The following is an 18922-nucleotide window of genomic DNA, read 5'->3' as shown; positions in this document are numbered from 1 at the left end:
AGAACAACCCATTGACTTCAACATTTCAGCACAGGGTTGATTCCTCCTCAATACAGAGAGCTGCGTGCAGGAATTGTCTTGACTTGTGCCAATTAAGTTGTGATAAAATGCTGCACAGTGTGAAATGTCAAATTATGCTAATGCTTGTTGGTGCCTCTTTAAATGCCTTGCCTGCTGGATGCTATGTACAGCTTCTAATGGAGTGCAAAAGAGCAACCAGAACTAACACCCAAAGCACTGACACTCCACAATTATCAGTCAGCCTTTTAGTTAATGCTGTCTCAGGATGTGGGCAACACAGCCAGAGCCCAGCATTGGTCATCACCCCTCGTCGCCTCTACGCACTTCACAGAATATACTTTTTCGCCCACAAAATATATAGTCACTATATATACAGAGTATATATATGGAGTCCTGTAGCTCAGTGTTTAGGGCACTCACCTCGCAAGGGAGAAACCTGGGTTAAATCCCCAGCAGGACGAAATGTTGGGCAAGTTTCCTTACCCCACACGCTTCTGTTTACCAAGCAGTAACCCTGTTGTTAGGCGACTGGCGGATCACTTTTCCGGGGGTAATAATTCCTTAAACAAACATAATATTAAATTGGTCACTTCAATCCTCAACTGTTTATGAGACATTGCTGTGCGCAATTGGCTGCTGTGTTTCGCCCACAAAATACACAGTCAATTCACTCTACAGTATATTCTGTGAAGCGCTTTGAGACGTCTCGAAGACATGATAAGGCGCTATATCAAAAGCAAGGATTATTATTATTATTAGATTGAATTGACTATATATTTTGCTGGCAAAACACAGCAGCCACAAACAGTTGTGGATTGAGAGACCAAATTAATATTATTTTTTGGGTGGAGGGATAATAATTCAAAACTTGCCTAAGGTTTTGTCTGGCCCGGGAATCGAACATAAGGCGAGCGCTCTAACTATTGAGCTACAATTACACTGCCCTCCCCCATCTCCATACACCTTCAAGCCTCTAACCTTGATATATCTGTCTACTTCCCTCTTGAAATGGACTCTGCCTCTACCATCTCACTTGGCAGGGTGTTCAACACCCAACAAATCTGTGTGAAAACATTTAACCTTTCCCTCTTCTTCTGACTATCTTATATCTACGTCCCCAAGTCACTGACTCCCTGACCAGTGGAAATAGCTTCTCATCATTTTGTATAATTTTTATTCCCGATTATATCCTTCACTGAGAGACATGGCTGCCCTGCCAAGTAGTTTGTAGAGGCAGAGTCCATTGAGTTTCATGAGGCACATCGACATGTTGGAGGGTTAATGTTAGAGGGTTGAAAGGCTATGGAGATCGGGCAGGGCAGTGGGATCGAATGCACACCTTGTTCTGAGAGACATAATGGGCCGAATGGTACCATATCGAGGACCTTGAGCTCACAGTCTAGACTGACACTCCAGTACAGTGCTGGGCAAAGCGTTGCACAGCTGGAGAGGGTTTATCATGGTGGCTGACGACTCCACAAATAAAATTGGTCATTCACTTCACGATGGTTTCGGGGGATTGCTGTTGGCTAATTGGCTGCTGTATCTGCGAGGGCGAATTTGCTCCTGATTAGCAAAATGTACCCAGTGCACGTGAAGCACATTCAGATGTCTTCCTGCTGCGAAAAATGGTATATCAAATGCATATACGGTATTGGATTATTATTATTGTTGTGTTATTACAGATTAAATCACTCTAGAGGTAATTTCTAAACAGTCAATTCACTTTACAGGTTATTCTGTGAAGCGGTTTGAGACGTCTCGAAGATGTGGAAAGGCGCTATATCAAATGCAAGAATTTTATTATTATTGTTATTATTAATAACAAAATACAACATATGCATTTGATATTTCAACCTATAAATTGAGTGCAGGCGTATGTGGCAACGTAATACAACCATAGTCCTAGAATCATCAGTGCAACTGGGACTGTTAAGAAGACTATCCAAAAATGGCTTGACAAAATACCCGGTGAATAAAATATAATAATAATAATAATAATCCTCGCCTTTGATATAGTGCTTTTCATGTCTTCTAGAGTTCTAAAGTGAATTGACTGTATATTTGTGGGCGAAACACAGCAGCCAATTGCGCACAGCAATGTCCCACAAACAGTCGTGGATTGAAAATGACCAATTTATTATCGTTTTTGTTTTGGAGGGATTATTATTATTGGGCGTGTGGAGTAAGGAAACTTGCCCAAGGTTTCGCCCTGCCTCTTAAACAGTTAAACAGTTCATGTAGGATCTGCAATATTACCTACAGGCAACTCAGATTCCAATAGACATGATGGCGAATAGAAATATCAACCTCCTGCAAAACGTAGCTATTTTAGGAAGCTCAAATTTATTAAGAAAAGTAACATCCATTTATATGTAAAGTGGAAGTGTTATTGGTCTGACTGACCATCACTGAAAACCATTTAGAAACCGCCTCTCCAGAGTGATTTAAACTGTAACAGCATAATTTGCGGAGTCCTGTAGCTCAGTGGTTAGAGCACTCGCTTTGCAAGCGAGAGACCTGAGTTCAATTCCAGGCAGAGGGCGAAACCTTGGGCAAGTTTCCTTACTCCACACAGAGCCTAATAATAATCCCTCCAAAACCAAAAACAATAATAAATTGGTCATTTTCAACCCACGACTGTTTGTGGGACATTGCTGTGCGCAATTGGCTGCCGCGTTCGCCCACAAATATACAGTCAATTCACTTTACAGTGTATTCTGTGAAGCGCTTTGGGACGTCCTCCCGACATGAAAAGCGCTATATCAAATGCAAGGATTATTATTATTTTTATTATAATTACTATTATTATTGCTACAACAACAACAGCAGCAACAAAATTGCGTTTGTATAGCGCCTTTCACGTCGGGAGGACGTCCCAAATACAGAGATATAAATACGCAGTCACTACATCTGATCCAGTGTAGGGCTTTGAGATGTTCTGACGCTGTATCAAATGCAAAGCTGATTATTATTTCTGTTACAATGCCAAAGGGAAATTCAAGGTCACCAAAAATGATGGAAGTTATTGGCATGCAAGCATTTTAATGCAATCTGGCCATTAGTCAAAAGGAACCATAATGAGAGTATTTTATAATCATAAGAGCTGCTGTTTGAATCCAAATGAGATGTTACTTATTTTAATAAGTAAAGATCACAGATCGCCTTTATGACGGAGCTTATATCAGAGACGTGATGATCAACCTCAAACAACTTCATTTCCTGAATAGCAAAACACTGTATGCAATCTCGGACATTATAATATAAAATTAATATAATCTCAGACATTGTAATTTCAGACACTAATCTCAGACGCTGTAATCTCAGACAGTGTACATGGAGTGCTGTAGCTCAGGGGTTAGAGCACTCACCTCGCAAGTGAGAGGATCTGGTTTTGATTCCCGGGTACGGCCGAAACGTTGGGCAAGTTTCCTTATTCTACACGCCTCTGTTTATCTAGCTGTAAGTAGGCAGATCGCTTTTGCTGGAGTAATAATCCCTTAAAAAATAATAATAGTAATAATTTGGTCACACAATCCACGACTGTTTGTGGGACACTGCTGTGCGCGATTGGCTGTCCACAAAATATACAGCCAATTCACTTTACAGTATATTCTGTGAAGCCCTTTGGGACATCTCGAAGACGTGATAAGGTGCTATTTCAAATGCAAGGATTATTATTATTATTCTGTAATCTCAGATCCTGTAACTTCACATACGGTAATCTCAGATACCTCAAATTGCAATACACATAGTCACACAGACTGAGACAATGGGGATCTCCAGCCATAAAACACTTGTCAGACGAGAAACATACATGTTAATATATCCCGCAGTGTATTTTCTGAGTGAATTTTTAATGGCTCCCAGAGGAGTGTTCTTTTAGTGACTTATTCTATGTGACTTAAAGCTGCGAGACTCATCCCCGCCCAAAAGCAGCAAGAAATTGCATCCGCTCTTCCCAAACGCGATGATCCGACAATAAGAAATTATAGGAATAAAGGCAAATTAGATTCGGAGAGTGCGACCCAGTCATCGGGTAATGATAATCACCTGGGGTGGTACCTTGGGGGCAGTGAGCAGAATAAATGGTACTTTAGTGATAAGTGAGCGGTTTTCTCAGCAGATTGCCTCAAGGCAAAGCTTGCCTCAGAACCTCCATCTGTCAAAATCAGCCCAGAAGTCAGGATTCAGACCTTGCAGGCCACAGCTATTCATCCTCTATCACCCACCTCCAGGCTGGGCAAAACCTTAGGCAAGTTTCCTTACTCCACACACCTCTGTATACCTAGCAGTAAGCAGAAAGTCAGCCGGTATTTGTACTCCACCACTCCTATTCCCCTCCCCTATACCCCTCTATTGTATGCATCAAGTTTCCTCTTAAATACGTTGATGGTTTTGCTTCAACCACAGTTTCTGACAGTAAGTTACATTCTCACCAGCCTCTGTAGTTCCTCCTAAACTCCCTATTAAATCTATTGCTGGCTATTTTAGATTTAAATTCCTCCCCCCACACCCTCACCACCACCCAACCCCAATTGCAGGACCTTATTGGGGATCAGGTGTCTTTCAGCTCTTTTCACAAATAATAATAACACTTGCATTTGATACAGCGCCTAATCACATCTTTGAGACATTTCACAGCACTCCACAGGATATGCTGTATATTTTGTGGGCAAAACGCATCAGCCAATTGCGCACAGCAGTGTCTCACATACAATTGTGGTTTGAGTGACTAAGTTATCATTTTAAATATTTGTATTTATTTATCTTGAAGGCATTACTACCCTCCAGAAAAGTGATCTGCCAATTGGCTAACAATCGGGTTCCAATTTACTGCTGGGTAAACAGAGGTGTGTGGAGTAAGGAAACTTGCCGAAGGTTTCGCACTGCCCGGGAATCGAACCCGAGTCCTCCAGCTTGCGAGGCGAGCGCTCTAACCAATAAGCTGCAGGACTCCACACCTGTACAGTGCACAGTTTAATACAAATGTACTAATGGTGCAGCACACACTGCCTTTCCCCCTCTTTGAACCCTCGCACACCCCTTCCCCCCAACACACACACTTTGCTGCAGATGCAGTTGAGGAAGCTCGGTGTCTGCACAAGAGCAGACGGAGGTCACTCTGCGTCATACCTGCTGTGCTGGGTTTGCAGGCTCAGTTTGCTTGGCAAATACATCATCAGCTGGTGAAAGGCTCCTTTTGGGGACTGCGAGGCCGATCATTCAGAGTGGAATGTTCTTGCCCTCTACTGATCAAATTCAGATCGCACTCCATGCATTAAGAGAGACTGCAGCACTGATCTAAGACACTAATAGTTGTCCCCTCAGTGTTTTATTAAATGTCAGTTGCAGCGGAGGGTCAGAAGAGATTGATCTTTGCATTTCAATACCGGACCTTTCACGTCGAACAGACCTCCTCATAGAGCTTCACAGGATTTATTGCAAAGTGTAGTGACTGTGCTCGTTGTAAGCAAATATGGCAGCCAATTTGCGCACATTAATAATAATAATAATAATAATCTTGCGTTTGATGCAGCAACTTATCATGTCTTCGAGACGTCTCAAAATGCTTCACATATTGCACTGTAAAGTGGATTGACTGTATATTTTGTGGGCGAAACGTCCTGCAAACAACCATGGAATGAATGACCGATTTTATCGGGGGAATGTTGGCCAGGACACGGGGGAGAAACTCTCTTCTCTTTGTGAGTAGTGCCACAGGATCTTTGACGTTCACCTGAACAGGGAGACGGGATCTCGGTTTAACGTCTCAACCGAAGGAAGCTGTTGCATGGATTAAAATCAGATGGGATTTGGACTGACTCAAACCCAAAGTTATTTACTTTAGGAGCAGCCATGGAGGTGGAGGGGGTGGGGTGGGGGGGACACTTTAGTTCAATCCGTCTGGGTTGGAATCTAGCCCAGAATTGATTTTGTTTCAGAGAACCCTCGATTATCCTTTCTTCTTCCAAGCACCACATCCAACAATAGTCAGATGAGCTACTTATAAAGATTGATGCAGTTTCAAACCCAAATTACTGTACATATTCATTAAATTAGTTTTTCCTTTAATCTGAGTCCTTAAAGCACAGAGATGACTAATTAAACAGGGTGTTTTGTGTACAGAACATCTCTGCGATCAAGAACACCCTTGTTTAACCTCTCAGTTTTTGGAAAGGGCTGTGTGTAGTGCACCAGGCATTAGACAATTATCACCAGGTCGATATATTCAGTGAGGGAGCACCATTGGTGTGAATTAACAGTCACAATGTTCACCTCCACTATTTCCTCCTGCTAGAGGACAGTTAAACAATAATAATAATAATAATAATCCTTGCATTTGGTATAGCGCCTTTCACATCAAGCGGACGTCCCAAAGCGCTTCACAGGATTTACTGTGTGGTGAAGTGACTGTGGGCGAACATGGCAACCAACTTGCGCACAGGAATGTCCCACAAACAGCCATGAAGTGCGTCACCAATTTTATTTTGGAGGATTGTTGGCCAGGAAATCTGGAGAGAGAAACTCCCTTTCTTTCTCGAGGAATGCCCTGGGATCTTTAATGTCCACCTCAACAGGCAGACGGGAACTTGGTTTAATCCAAGGATGAGATGTTAAAGTGAGGTCCCATCTGCCTGTTCATTATTCGAAAAGAGAAAGGAGTTTCTCTCTCCCAGTGTCCTGACCAACAATCCCCCAAATATATATTGATCACTCACTTCATGGCTGTTTGAGACTTTGTTATGCACAAGTTGGCAGTTGTGAGATGTACTGACAATTTGATAAGGTTCCGTATGAAATACAAGGATTGTTTTATTGTTATATCCAACTATATCAGGATATTGGGTCCCCACTAAACCGGGTCTGATCGAACACTTGCTTGAATCGGGATCCCGCTGTGTGAATCTTCCACGTTTCCAGGTTTTGTGGATCAAGAAAATAAACAAGCTGTTGACTTCAGGATCAGGATTACAATTCAAGTTGTTGGACAAAGCTCAAATGCGACGGAATATTGATTGCTTCTCGCACTTTCCTGGTAAATGGGACGAGAGAGAGAGAGAAGAAAAAATCAATAGTGTGTTTGGATCAGTTTCATACAGGGTCTGGGATTGACTGAATCACAGTCAATCCCAGCACAGAAGAAGGCCATTCGTGCCTGTGCAAGCACTCACCCTTTGCCTGATTATTGCTACAGTATACACCAGGGCATTGCTGATGATAGCACAGGGACTTGGATCAGTCACCACACATCCTGCCTCTCAGCTCCTGTTAACCCTGCAAGCCAAACCTCTAATGGACAGGGTGGTTCTATATGAACAAGCAGCTTGCAGTAGCTGGTTAGACGCCAGCAGTAGCCCCAACACCCACTTCATATTAGCTTTCAAAAAGGAAATAGATAGATATCTAACAAGGAATCATCTACAGGGATATTAGAGAACAGTAGGTAAATGGGACTGAAAGGATCTCTTTTTTAAGAGACATGATGGACCGAATGGCCTTCTTCTGTGCTGTTAATTTCTATGGTTCCACTAAAACCTCTGCATCACTTTAAAGACTTCTATCAGGCTACCCCTCAACCCTCTCCGCACAGATGGAGAGAAAAAAAGTCATGCTTAAAAAAAATGCTATGAAATTCCCCCCAGTTAACATTCTCTGATCTTACTCTGTCGCTCGGAAGGAAGATATTGGAAGGCCAATGGGCCTTTTTCATCCAAACCAATCTTGTGTTACTTACGAGTCAATGCAGTAAACCTGGGGCTGATTATTCACTGCTCTTTCTATCTCTCCCTAGGAGACATTATCAAATTGACTGCCAACAAACAAACGCGTACAAACACACACAACCTTCATCCAATTCCTGAACATTATGTACATTGTTTTAATTTACTTTCAAACACTAATGACTATTTTTCCTCTTGCAGAGACAGATATTAATATTAATGGAGATATTAATCAAAGGAAGAAACATTTTTCTTGCACTGTAATGCAAAGCTCAGAAACATCATCATTTTCCAAGAGCAAAAGATACTCTTGCTTCACAGAGGACCGATGCTCACCTCCTCTTTCTCCTGTTTCTTCTAATATTTATCTGCTCGGAGGCTGGCACTTCTTGGCTTTAGGTCAAAAGGCTGAGGGTTCAAGCCCCACGTCAGCATTTGATGTCATGGTCAAGGCTGACATCCCAGCTCAGGAAAGCACCACATTGTCTGAGGCTGAGGGTCCAGTGCTGTGCCGAGTGGAGCAACAACAACAACAACACATTACAGGGAGGACGTCCCAAAGCGCTGAACAGTCAAGGGTTTGCACCCAAACTGGGGGTTAAGGATTAGGAGCGGTGGAGGGTAGGGAAGGTAGAGTAGAATCATAGAATCATAGAATTATACAGCACAGAAGGAGGCCATTTGGTTCATCGTGTCTGTGCTGGCTTTTTGAAAAGAGTTATCCAAATCAATCCCACTCCCCCACTCTCTCCCCATAGCCCTGCAAACATGTCCTCCCCAAATAATTATCTACTTCTCTCTTAAGAGTTATCGAATCGGTAGGAGGGTGACCGAAGGCGCAGTCGAAGAGGAAGGTCTTGAGACGTGCCTTGAAGGAGGCAAGGGAGGGGGCAAGGCGAAGGGGCTGTGGGATTGGATTCCAAAGGATGGGGGCAGAGAGACTGAAGACCCGACCACCGATGGCAGTGATAACAAAAGGCACACGATAAAAAGTTTTGCCAGAAGTTTTTTGTGCGGAAAGTTGAAGTGCAAAAACAGAAGGAAGCTCATTAAAAGTAAATAAGCCACCAGTATTGAACCTGTCTCGCTGAAGCTTAGATCATGAATAAAGAACATCTGGACACCTGGGGCCACGGCTCTGTGTGCCTGTAAATTTAGTGCATTGCGTGCAGATTAATGCCTATTCCTATTTAGCGCACGTCGTTTAGTTTGGCACAGTGGGGAGCTCTCTCACCTCTGCGTCACAGTTTGTGGTTCAAGGCCTGTCACTGGGACTCGAGCTCAGTCTAGACTGATATTCCAATGGAATGAAAGCACTGCATTGTCAGATGAAACAATAAACCGAGTCCCGCCAACTCCCCCCAGTCTGCCTGGACGTTAAAGTGGACATTAAAGATTTAATGGCACTACACTCGAAAAGAGTAGGGAGTTTCTCCCTGGCCAACAATCCCCTGGATAAAATCAGTTAGTCACTTCATGAGTCCCATGGCATAGTGGTTAGTGCCCTCGCCTCGCAAGTGAGAGATGACTTGGGAATCGACCAGGTTCGATTCCCGGGCAGGGCGAAACCTTCCTCACGTTTCCTTACTCCACACACTTCTGTTGACCTACCAGTAAGTAGGAACCCGGTTTTTAGTTGATTGGCGGATCGTTTTCCAGGGATAATAATCCCTTCAAATTTTTTTTTAATAATAATATGGTCACTCAACCCACGACTGTTTGTGGGGACACTGCTGTGCGCAATTGGCTGCTGCTTTTCGCCCACAGAATATATAGTCAACTCACTTTACAGTATATTCTGTGAGACGACTCAACAATGTGATAAGGCACTATATCAAATCAAGTATTATTATTATTATTATAAGTGAGTGACCTATTTTATTTGGGTGATTGTTGGCCAGGACACCGGGTGAAACTCCCTTCCCTTTTCAAGTCGTGCCATAGGATCTTTAACGCCCACCAGGACAGGCATATAAGGCTCCGGTTTAATTCTCGTCAATGCAGCACTTTCTCCCCAGTCAGTGTCAGCCTCAGCTATGAGGTCAAAATTTGGACGTGGAGCTTCAATCCACAACCTTCTGCCTGAGAGGTGAGAGTTTTATCAACTGAGCCAGGCTCACACCCGTGTCTATAATGGTGCTCGCTGGCCCCGCTGGAGCTCTCTGGTCTAATCCCATTCTCCTGCACTTTCCCCATTGCGTCTGAGCCAGTGCTGTGTCCTCTTTTGTGCCTCAGGTCCCGTTCGGCTTTTTTCTGATCTACCCCTTAATTTTATATTTCCTCAAGTATTTACCCAATTCCATCGTCTAAACCGTTACGAGTTTGCCTTGTAATTGTACTTGTAGTGTGCAACTGGTTGCCGGGTTTCACCCACAAAATACGCTGTGAGACATCTCGGGGACGTGTTAAGGCGCTATTCCAAACGTAAGGATTATTATTATTGTGCTAATGCATTCCACATTCTAATGTGAAAAAAAGGAAATAAAATCTTATCTCCCTTAATCTCGTCTGAAGCTAATTCCCAATTAATGTCCCCGTGTTATTGACTCGGTGGAAATACTCACAGAAAATGCGTAAATGCATTGGCTTTTCATGCATTCTTGATGTCCCTATTACCGAGGCTTAATAATCATTAAGGTTTAAAAGGGTTTCGCTATGCTTTATCTGCACGCTTATAAAATTTGCATTCGAATTTTCAAGAGCTTTTACAGCCCAGAAATGGTTCCTCCAGTTTAATGACAAGGTGTGCGCGGATTAGCTACCAGCTTTCTATCTCATGGTTGAAAACGGTCATCCAACTTTCCCCTGGAGGCTAACTTTATCAATAGATGTAAGTCCTTGGCTTCAATCCCTCGTCTCGCTTGAATTCGCTGGGCTCAGGCGACAGGGAATTATAAGAGGTCTCAGTGCCCTATGTTAATGTCTGGGAAACCAGCAATGGGGCCATCTGCTGAATGTTACCAAGTTACTCGACGTGAACAAGTGAAATAATAATAATAATCCTTGCATTTGATATAGTACCTTATCACATTGTTGAGATGTCTCAAAACGCTTTGCAAAATATATTGTACAGTCATTTGACTGTGTATTTTGTGGGCAAAACTTGGCAGCCAATTGCGCGCAGCAGTGTCCCACAAACAGTCGTGGATTAAGTGACCAAATTATCATTATTTTATTTATTTATTTTTTGAAGGGATTATTACCCCAGGAAAACGATCTGACAATCGACTATCATCCGGGTTGCTTCTTACTGCTAGGTCAACGTGTGGAGTAACATGCCTAAGGTTTCTCCCTGCTTGCGAGGTGAGAGCTCTAACAGGACTCCATGTAGTCTCGAGAGAAGACAGAGGCGATCTTCTAGAGATGTATGAAGTTTTAAATTGGGTTGAAAAGGTAAACACAAAATAATACTTTAGGATGCACCCAGACACGAGAACAAGTGGACATGGGTTTTGAGTTGTGAAGGGAAACTTCAGGACAGATAGCAGGAATATTTATTTATCTAGACGGTAATTAACGACTGAAACACATTAGCAAGAAGGGTTGTTGAACACTGTGACTAATTTATAAAACAGTGATGCTGGGAGGAGTGAGATTAGATGGGCTGAAAGGCTTTTTTCATCTGAAATAATCTTGTGATCTTGTGACCAATAACGTTTCAACAACATCTCTCAATCCTGTGATGTCCATCCTCCAGGAGAACAAGAGCAGCAGTTATTATGGGAACATCACACTTCCACGTTCCCTTCACGTTCCCGAGACGAGATGAGGGATTGAAGCCAAGGACTTACATCTATTGAATCAGAATCCTGATTCTCCCACAAACCCAACACCATCACCACAAGGACTGGAGCGGATCAAACCACCTTCTCAAAGCAACTGATGACAGCAATAAATCAAGGCTGAGGTGGATAGATTTTTGTTACGTCAGGGTATCAAGGGATATGGAGCAAACGCGGGTAAATGGAGTTGAGGTACAGATCAGTCATGACTTAACAGAATGGTGGAACAGGCTCAAGGGGCTGAGTGGCCTACTCCTGTTCCTATGTTCCTACGTTCCTAAATGCTGCTAGCCTTGCCCACATCCCGAGATGAGTAAAGACAATAATGGGAGCGCCCTTCTCTTTTCAAATATCTGTAGTATCGTGGCATCTTTAACATCCACTTGACAAAGCCAACGGGATCTTGGTTTTAATATTTCAACTATCCGCAGTACCATCTACTGCTATTGTCACTCACTCAGTCAATTGATCGGTCAGTCAATCAATCAACCAATCAATCAATCAATCAATCAATCAAATTAAATCAAATCAAATCAAATCAAATCAAATCAATCAATCAAGTCAATCAGTGTTGGACACTAAATTCAAAAGAAATGATGATAATGATCCTCCAGAACTACTGATGCACAAAGGCAATATTGCACAGTGAAAGGACACTCCGGCTGCTGGTCAGAGGTGAAACGAAGCCCGTTATCACTGCGGGAGCTTTGCTGCACTCAATTTGTAAAGAGAATTCACAGAAGAGTCCGCTGCGGACTGTGTAAACAATGATTCCTCAATGGAACTCTGCAAAGGTCACTCAGAGTTACTCAAAGTGCTTCACAGAATATATTGTAAATTGACTGTGTATTTTATGGGCGAAATACGTCAGTCAATATCACACAGCAGTGTCCCACAAACAGTTGTGGATTGAAGTGAATAATATTATTATTTTTGAAGGAATTATTACCAAACGATTATTATTTTGGAGGGAGGGATTATTGTTATCCCTCCCCCAGAAAATTTCAACATCACCCGAAAATGGAATATAATTAATTTAATCAGTTTTCCCACAGAATTTCAGTGGATGTCAGATGAGATCCTTAGACAGTTCTGAACATTAAAAGAACAGTAAGAGGTGTAAGAGAAAGGCTCCCCTGACATTCTCATTTCATACAAAGCTCCTTTCAAAGCTTTGAGTAATTAGATTTGAAAGCCACTTTACTCTCTCCCCATACCTCGAACAGGGGCTTATAATCACATTCCCGACAGCAAACAAGAACGGGTTATCAGACTATTTCTTCAGAAATCCCGTAAGCCGAGACTGTAATTTGTTGTCTGTCTGTACGATCATGCCTTGCGAGCGATGTCAAGTCGGTCAGCGTGGACTTAGAAACGACTGCTTTGATCTCCTGGTTTCGATGACAAGATAAGACGTAGTATAAAATGCAAGGATTATTATTATTTATTTGTCACCCACAAAGTATACAGTCACACTACTTTACAATATGCCCTGTGAAGCGCTTTAAGGTGAGTCGATGACATGCTGAGGCACAATATCAAATGCAAAGATTATTACTGTTATTATTCTAACAACAACCTGAAAAAGACCTGAATTGACTGTATATTTTGAAGGCGAATTGTGTATTAATCATGTATAAACACGTACACAGAGAGAATTAATTACAGGAGTGCATTTGATTATGCAAACAACAAACCAATAAAAAGTAATAATAAAAATAATCCTTACATTTTGTGTATATTTTGTGGGCAAAGATTCGGTTAGTTGGTTAGGAGTATTTAATGCAGTATTCGCAACAGGTTTGTAAATATAATAATAACAATAATCCTTGCATTTGATACAGCACCTTATCATGTCTTCCAGACGTATCAAAGCACTTCACAGAATAAAATGAATTGACTGTATATTTTGTGGGTGAAACGCGGCGGCCAATTGCACACAGCAGCATCTCACAAAGAGTTGTGGATTGACTGACCAAATTATTATTATTATTATATATTTTGAAGGGATTATTACCCCTGGAAAACGATCCACCAATCGACTCACAACTGAGTTCCGACTTACTGCTAGTTAAACAGAGGAGTGTGGAGCAAGGAAACTTGCCTAATGTTTCGCCTTACCCGGGAATCGAACTCAGGTCTCTCGCTTGCGAGTCGACTGCTCCAACCACTGAGCTGTAGGATTCCTCAATATACCATTTAGATTGCCTGATGTGATCACACCCTCCGGTCTGCTCACAGGAATATTGCTCCAACACAATCCGCATCCATCCCGCGGGATAGCGAGACACATGACTGGAGGTTGTCTGCGGGAATCAAGATTTACAACTTGCAACTTGCAACTCACGCGTCATTTAGACCCCAACCCCCGCTCATAACAAATCCTTTTGAAAGGGTATAATCATAAGGTCTAAGCTGATACTCCAGTGCAGTCCTGGGGGGTGTTGCATTGCGGTCGGTAATGTCTTTCGAGGCCCTGTCTGCCTGATCAGGTGGATGTTAAAATCCCGCTGCCCCTATTTGGAAAGAGAAGGGAGTTTCTCTTCCAAGTGTCCTGGCCAACAATCCCAGAGATACATCTGGTCACTCACTGCGTGGCCTCTTGTGGAACTTTGCAGTGGAAAAATTGCATTTGATATGATAAAAAAATTAAAATGTGGGCCACTCAATCCAGAACTGTTTGTGGCTCACTCGAAGGAGTGATAAGGCCCTATATCAAATTCAAGGATTATGATTATTACAATTTTTATATAGCGCCTTATCGTGTCGTTGAGATGACTCAAAGAGCTTCACGGGATATATTGTAAAGTGGATTGACTGTATATTTTGCGGGTGAAACGTGGTAATCAATTGCTCACTGGCACAAAACGATTTGGCTGAACGGTCTGTTCCTGTAAATCTGAGCAGTGTGAATTGGTGTGTGATCAGAAAATAAAATTTACCGACTATTCAAAATGTAACTACTCAAGAGCTAGAGTAAACAAAAAATACACTGGTCCTGATAAAAATATCCCACTGTATCTAGTGATTCAAATCGAAGAGGCCGAAATGAAGATAGCACTTTATCTGTAAGCAGTGAACCAATGAAAACTGTTCTTTATCTCTTTCCAAACAGAAAATGGCCTCACACTCAAACATATCTGAGCTTCAGCAGCGAAGTTGAAGAGAGAGTTATTTCCACAGAGTCAGCCGGCAGCATCCAGACATCCTTCATAGCACCTTACACTCAACACTGCAGACCAAATTAAGTGTCTTATTGGGCATTTCCCACACAAGAGCACCCCCTGCAGTTCAATTAATTTCGGATATCAGGCATTTCTCAGGGAGCTCTCATTTCGCACTGTTGTACACAAAGTCCTCTTACCCATCGGTGTGGTGTGACGGTGCTCCCAAACTCCAATCCTCCTGGATGTCTAAATAGTTAAAACACTTAAATATTGAATACAATTAAAGTACTGCTGATAAATTGGTCACTCAATCCACGACTGTTTGTGACACACTGCCGTGCGCAATTGGCTGCCGCGTTTCGCCCACAAAATATACAGTCAATTCACTTTACGGTATATTCCATGAAGCTCTTTGAGACGTCTCAATGACGTGATAAGGAACTATATCAAATGCAAGGATTATTATTGTTACTCCCTGTTACAAAACAGCAATACGAGACTGCGGAGGAGCTGAAACAAGGCGTCAGAGCTGCATTTCTCCTCCTCAATCCATCATGTTACGAAAGATATTGCACCAAACATGACGATGGATCATTATCTGCCATGAAAATGATGGCGCTGACTCACATCCATCCTCTGGATGTCTGAATACAGTTAAATACTTGTACTGAATACGAGTACTTCTAAACACAATTGTCATCATTCTTCCTCATGGTTCAGTTTTTGGTCAAAACACTGTGGGGGGACAAAATCACATGGGCGTTAACAGTACTTTATGGACACCCGTTACCGTGAATTCCTTCTAAACAAGGAGTTGGGAAAAGTATTCGACTAGTTTGGTCTTTGCACACATTTGCAATGTGTCTCAGTCGGTAGCACTTTTGTCTATGAGTCAGAAGGTTTTGGGTCCAAGCCCCCCCCCCTCCCCACGTTAGGACTCACGCAGTCTTGCCTGATGTCCAGTCCAGTTAGAGCTAGGGGAGCCTTTCAATGTTGGAGGTGCTGTTCTTCAGATGAGATGTTATATCAAGGATCCTGTGTTAGTTTAGGTGGACATTAAAAACTCCCCCACCAAAAGACAACTGCTCAATCACTACGGTTATTTGGGGGACATCACTGTGCACAAATAGACTGCCATGTTCATCCACAAAATACCAAGTCATTACATAGTATATCTTGTGAAGCGCTTTGATATATCCTCCCGACGTGAAAGGTGTTTTATCAAACGCAGGAATTATCTATTAATAATCCCCCAAATTAAATTGATCACTCGTTCCATGGTTGTTTCCAGGACACTGCTGTGGGCAAACATGTTACAGTGTTCTTCTATAATAATAATAATAATAATAATAATCCTTGCATTTGATATAGCGCTTTTCACGTCGGGAGGACGTCCCAAAGCGCTTCACAGAATATACTGTAAAGTGAATTGACTGTATATTTTGTGGGCGAACGCGGCAGCCAATTGCGCACAGCAATGTCCCACAAACAGTCGTAGATTGAAAATGACCAATTTATTATTGTTTTTGGTTTTGGAGGGATTATTATTAGGTGTGTGGAGTAAGGAAACTTGCCCAAGGTTTCGCCCTGTCTGGAATGGAACTCGGGTCTCTCACTTGCAAAGCGAGTGCTCTAACCACTGAGCTACAGGACTCCACCTGTAGTCACTTCATAGTCACTTCAAAATAGTCACTTCACTTCACAATATATTCTGCGAATCAATTTGAGAAGTCTCGACGAGGTGACAAGGTGCTATTGCAAGGATTATTATTAAATGAGCATTATTAGTCAATGAGATGAAAGATCAGCCATTGCAATGCGTGGTCACTGAGCTCACAAAGACACAGAAGTATCGTAACATTCTCCTTTCTAGTGACTTCAACTTTGATATCCTCTAATACACTGGTGTGCTCTGCCCTCTGGTGATTATAATCAAGAGTCCCCCTGCCTACAATTAAACCTTTTACAAGATTGGGTCTTGTATAAATCCTGAGCAATGCTGCGTATAAATACATTGCTGCGTAAAGGGCGATGTATAAATGCAAAGTTTTTATTGCTGTATCTTTCCCCTGCTCCAGCCAGGTCCTCCAGATGTGAAAGACGTTGTATCCTCAGATGTTGGGTGCCTTCCACACGTGTGCAGATGACGCCCAAATCTACTTCTCTGCCTCCAACTATGACTCCAGGTTCACTGGTGTTCTGTCAACTTGTTTTGTGTTCATCCAGGTCTTGGCTTCCTTCAACATCTTCTCTCCTGTAACTCTGACCTCCTCAACCTCACCGGCTTTTCCCTAAGATTTATCGAGCCTATGCATAACCTGGGCGTCAGGTTTGATCTCTAGCTGTCTTTCCTACCCTACATCTGGTCCCTGCCCAGGATTGCTCTACTCCACCTTCATCACATTGCCCAACTCCGACCATACCTCATAACAACAACAACAAGATTGCATTTATAGAGTGCCTTTCATGTCGGGAGGACATCCCAAGGCGCTGTACAGTTGGGTCAGGACCCGAGCAGGAGGGAAATGGTCAGGGTGAGGGGAGGAAAGGGAGGGGGCAAGGTAAAGGCACTGGGGAATGGAGTTCCAGAGCCTCGGGGCTGAGAGGCTGAAGGCCCGGCCACCGATGGTAGGGCGGTTGGGGCGGGGAATGTGGAGCAGACCGGAGCCAGAGGAACGGAGGGTACGGGCAGGTAAGTAGGAGGATAGTAGGTCAGAGAGGTATCACATCCAGCAGAGCCAAAGCCGTCATCCACATTTTCATCACCTCCCACCTCGATCGTTCCAATGCCCCCCTCTCTGGCCTCTCCAGCTCCACTAACCTTCCTCATCGAACCGTGCTTAGGTCACCTCCTCCCTCCTCAGCATTGGGTTCTGCCACTGGTAAACGCTCCGAGACGCTACCCCATGCAAAGGGAGCTTATAAGTGCATACTGTTGTATAAATGTAAATTTGTATTGTTGTATTGCCTGAGCAGTACTCACGTGGACATGTCAGAAATCAGTATTCTCCATCCACTGAATTTAAACGTGTCCCATTACCCTCAAAGGGATGTGTGTGGGAATAGATACAGGTCTATTGCAACGCCACAACAGTACAAAACACAAATGCTGCACTCCTCTTCATACAATACAAAATGACATTTGTACAGCACCTTTCACATCGGGAGCATGAATGTCCCAAGGCGCTGGACAGTCAGGGATTTGGACCCGAGCTGGGGGGGGTTGGGATCAGGGAGGGTGGAGGGCAGAGGGTGGCTGAAGGCACAGTTGAAGAGGAAGGTCTTGAGATGTGTGCGACTTAATAAAATAAAACAAATTGACTGTTTAATCTTTATTACAAAATTTAATTTTCTTAACGACAGTCCATGGATTTTTCTTTTAAACCTCAATTAAACCCAGATAGCAACAGGGAGATTAAAAAGTACTACAAGATGTCTGCGTATGCATATATTAGATAAAAAGTAGATCATTTCCCAAACACTGCATTACATTTAAATCTTAAAAGGCCAAAAAGCGCTTATTGCATATAATTTCACTGAGGTGCCAACTACAGCAGTGATTTGCAAAATTATTCGGCTTTAACCCATTAAAGCCAATTCAGACAGTCAGCATTTTTCACAGTAATTTGTTAACATCGCCGCAAACAGTTTGCTTTATCTACTTTACCAGGATTCGGTTTCTATTACTCAAACACCTCTTCTTCAAAGTTCACACTCAAAAAAGGGAGAATATCTGAACAGCAGTAGTTTTTCTCGATCAATTGAAACATTTCAATACTGTAGGTTCTTGAACACAAGCTCCTGAAGCAAAAAGCTGGAGAAATCGCTGATTCTAGCGCATTTATCTTTGTAAATGTTCGTCGTCGCTCAAGTCTGAGTCGTCATCATCCACCTCGCCTTCAATGACTGATCGTTTTCCTTTGCAACAGGAAACGATTAATCCAATCAAGAAGATCTGTGGATATTAAATAATCCCATTAAACGCAAAGCAGGAATACAGGAAACTGTAATCAATTTACAGCGCCTTTCACATCAGGAGTAAGTCTCAAAGCCCTTTGCATAGCTGACAGGAAACCTGAGGTGGTTCACTGTGTTTCGGGACGGAGGAGATGAAAACAGTGATGACAAAGTTGGCTTTAAAGGGGTTGAGGGAGGGAAGGAAGGAAGGAGGGAGGGAGGCTGAGGGACTCCAGGATGGAGTTCCAAAGAGCGGGGACAGAATGACTGA

General features: G+C 42.8%; 1 protein-coding gene across 1 annotated transcript in view; it reads right to left on the bottom strand.

Moving 5' to 3' along the window:
- Positions 1 to 18013: 18013 nt before the first annotated feature.
- lmbrd1 (LMBR1 domain containing 1) overlaps positions 18014 to 18922 on the bottom strand; it is a 116718-nt gene continuing 115809 nt past the window's right edge. The window contains 1 exon segment of the mRNA NM_001292855.1: positions 18014 to 18649. Within this exon segment, the coding sequence (NP_001279784.1) occupies positions 18536 to 18649 (114 nt within the window). The 3' untranslated portion in view covers positions 18014 to 18535.

The sequence above is a fragment of the Callorhinchus milii genome, unplaced genomic scaffold (genome assembly GCF_018977255.1).
Source record: "Callorhinchus milii isolate IMCB2004 unplaced genomic scaffold, IMCB_Cmil_1.0 Scaffold3, whole genome shotgun sequence".
Taxonomy (NCBI): domain Eukaryota; kingdom Metazoa; phylum Chordata; class Chondrichthyes; order Chimaeriformes; family Callorhinchidae; genus Callorhinchus; species Callorhinchus milii.
This window is presented reverse-complemented; position numbering and strand designations above follow the sequence as displayed.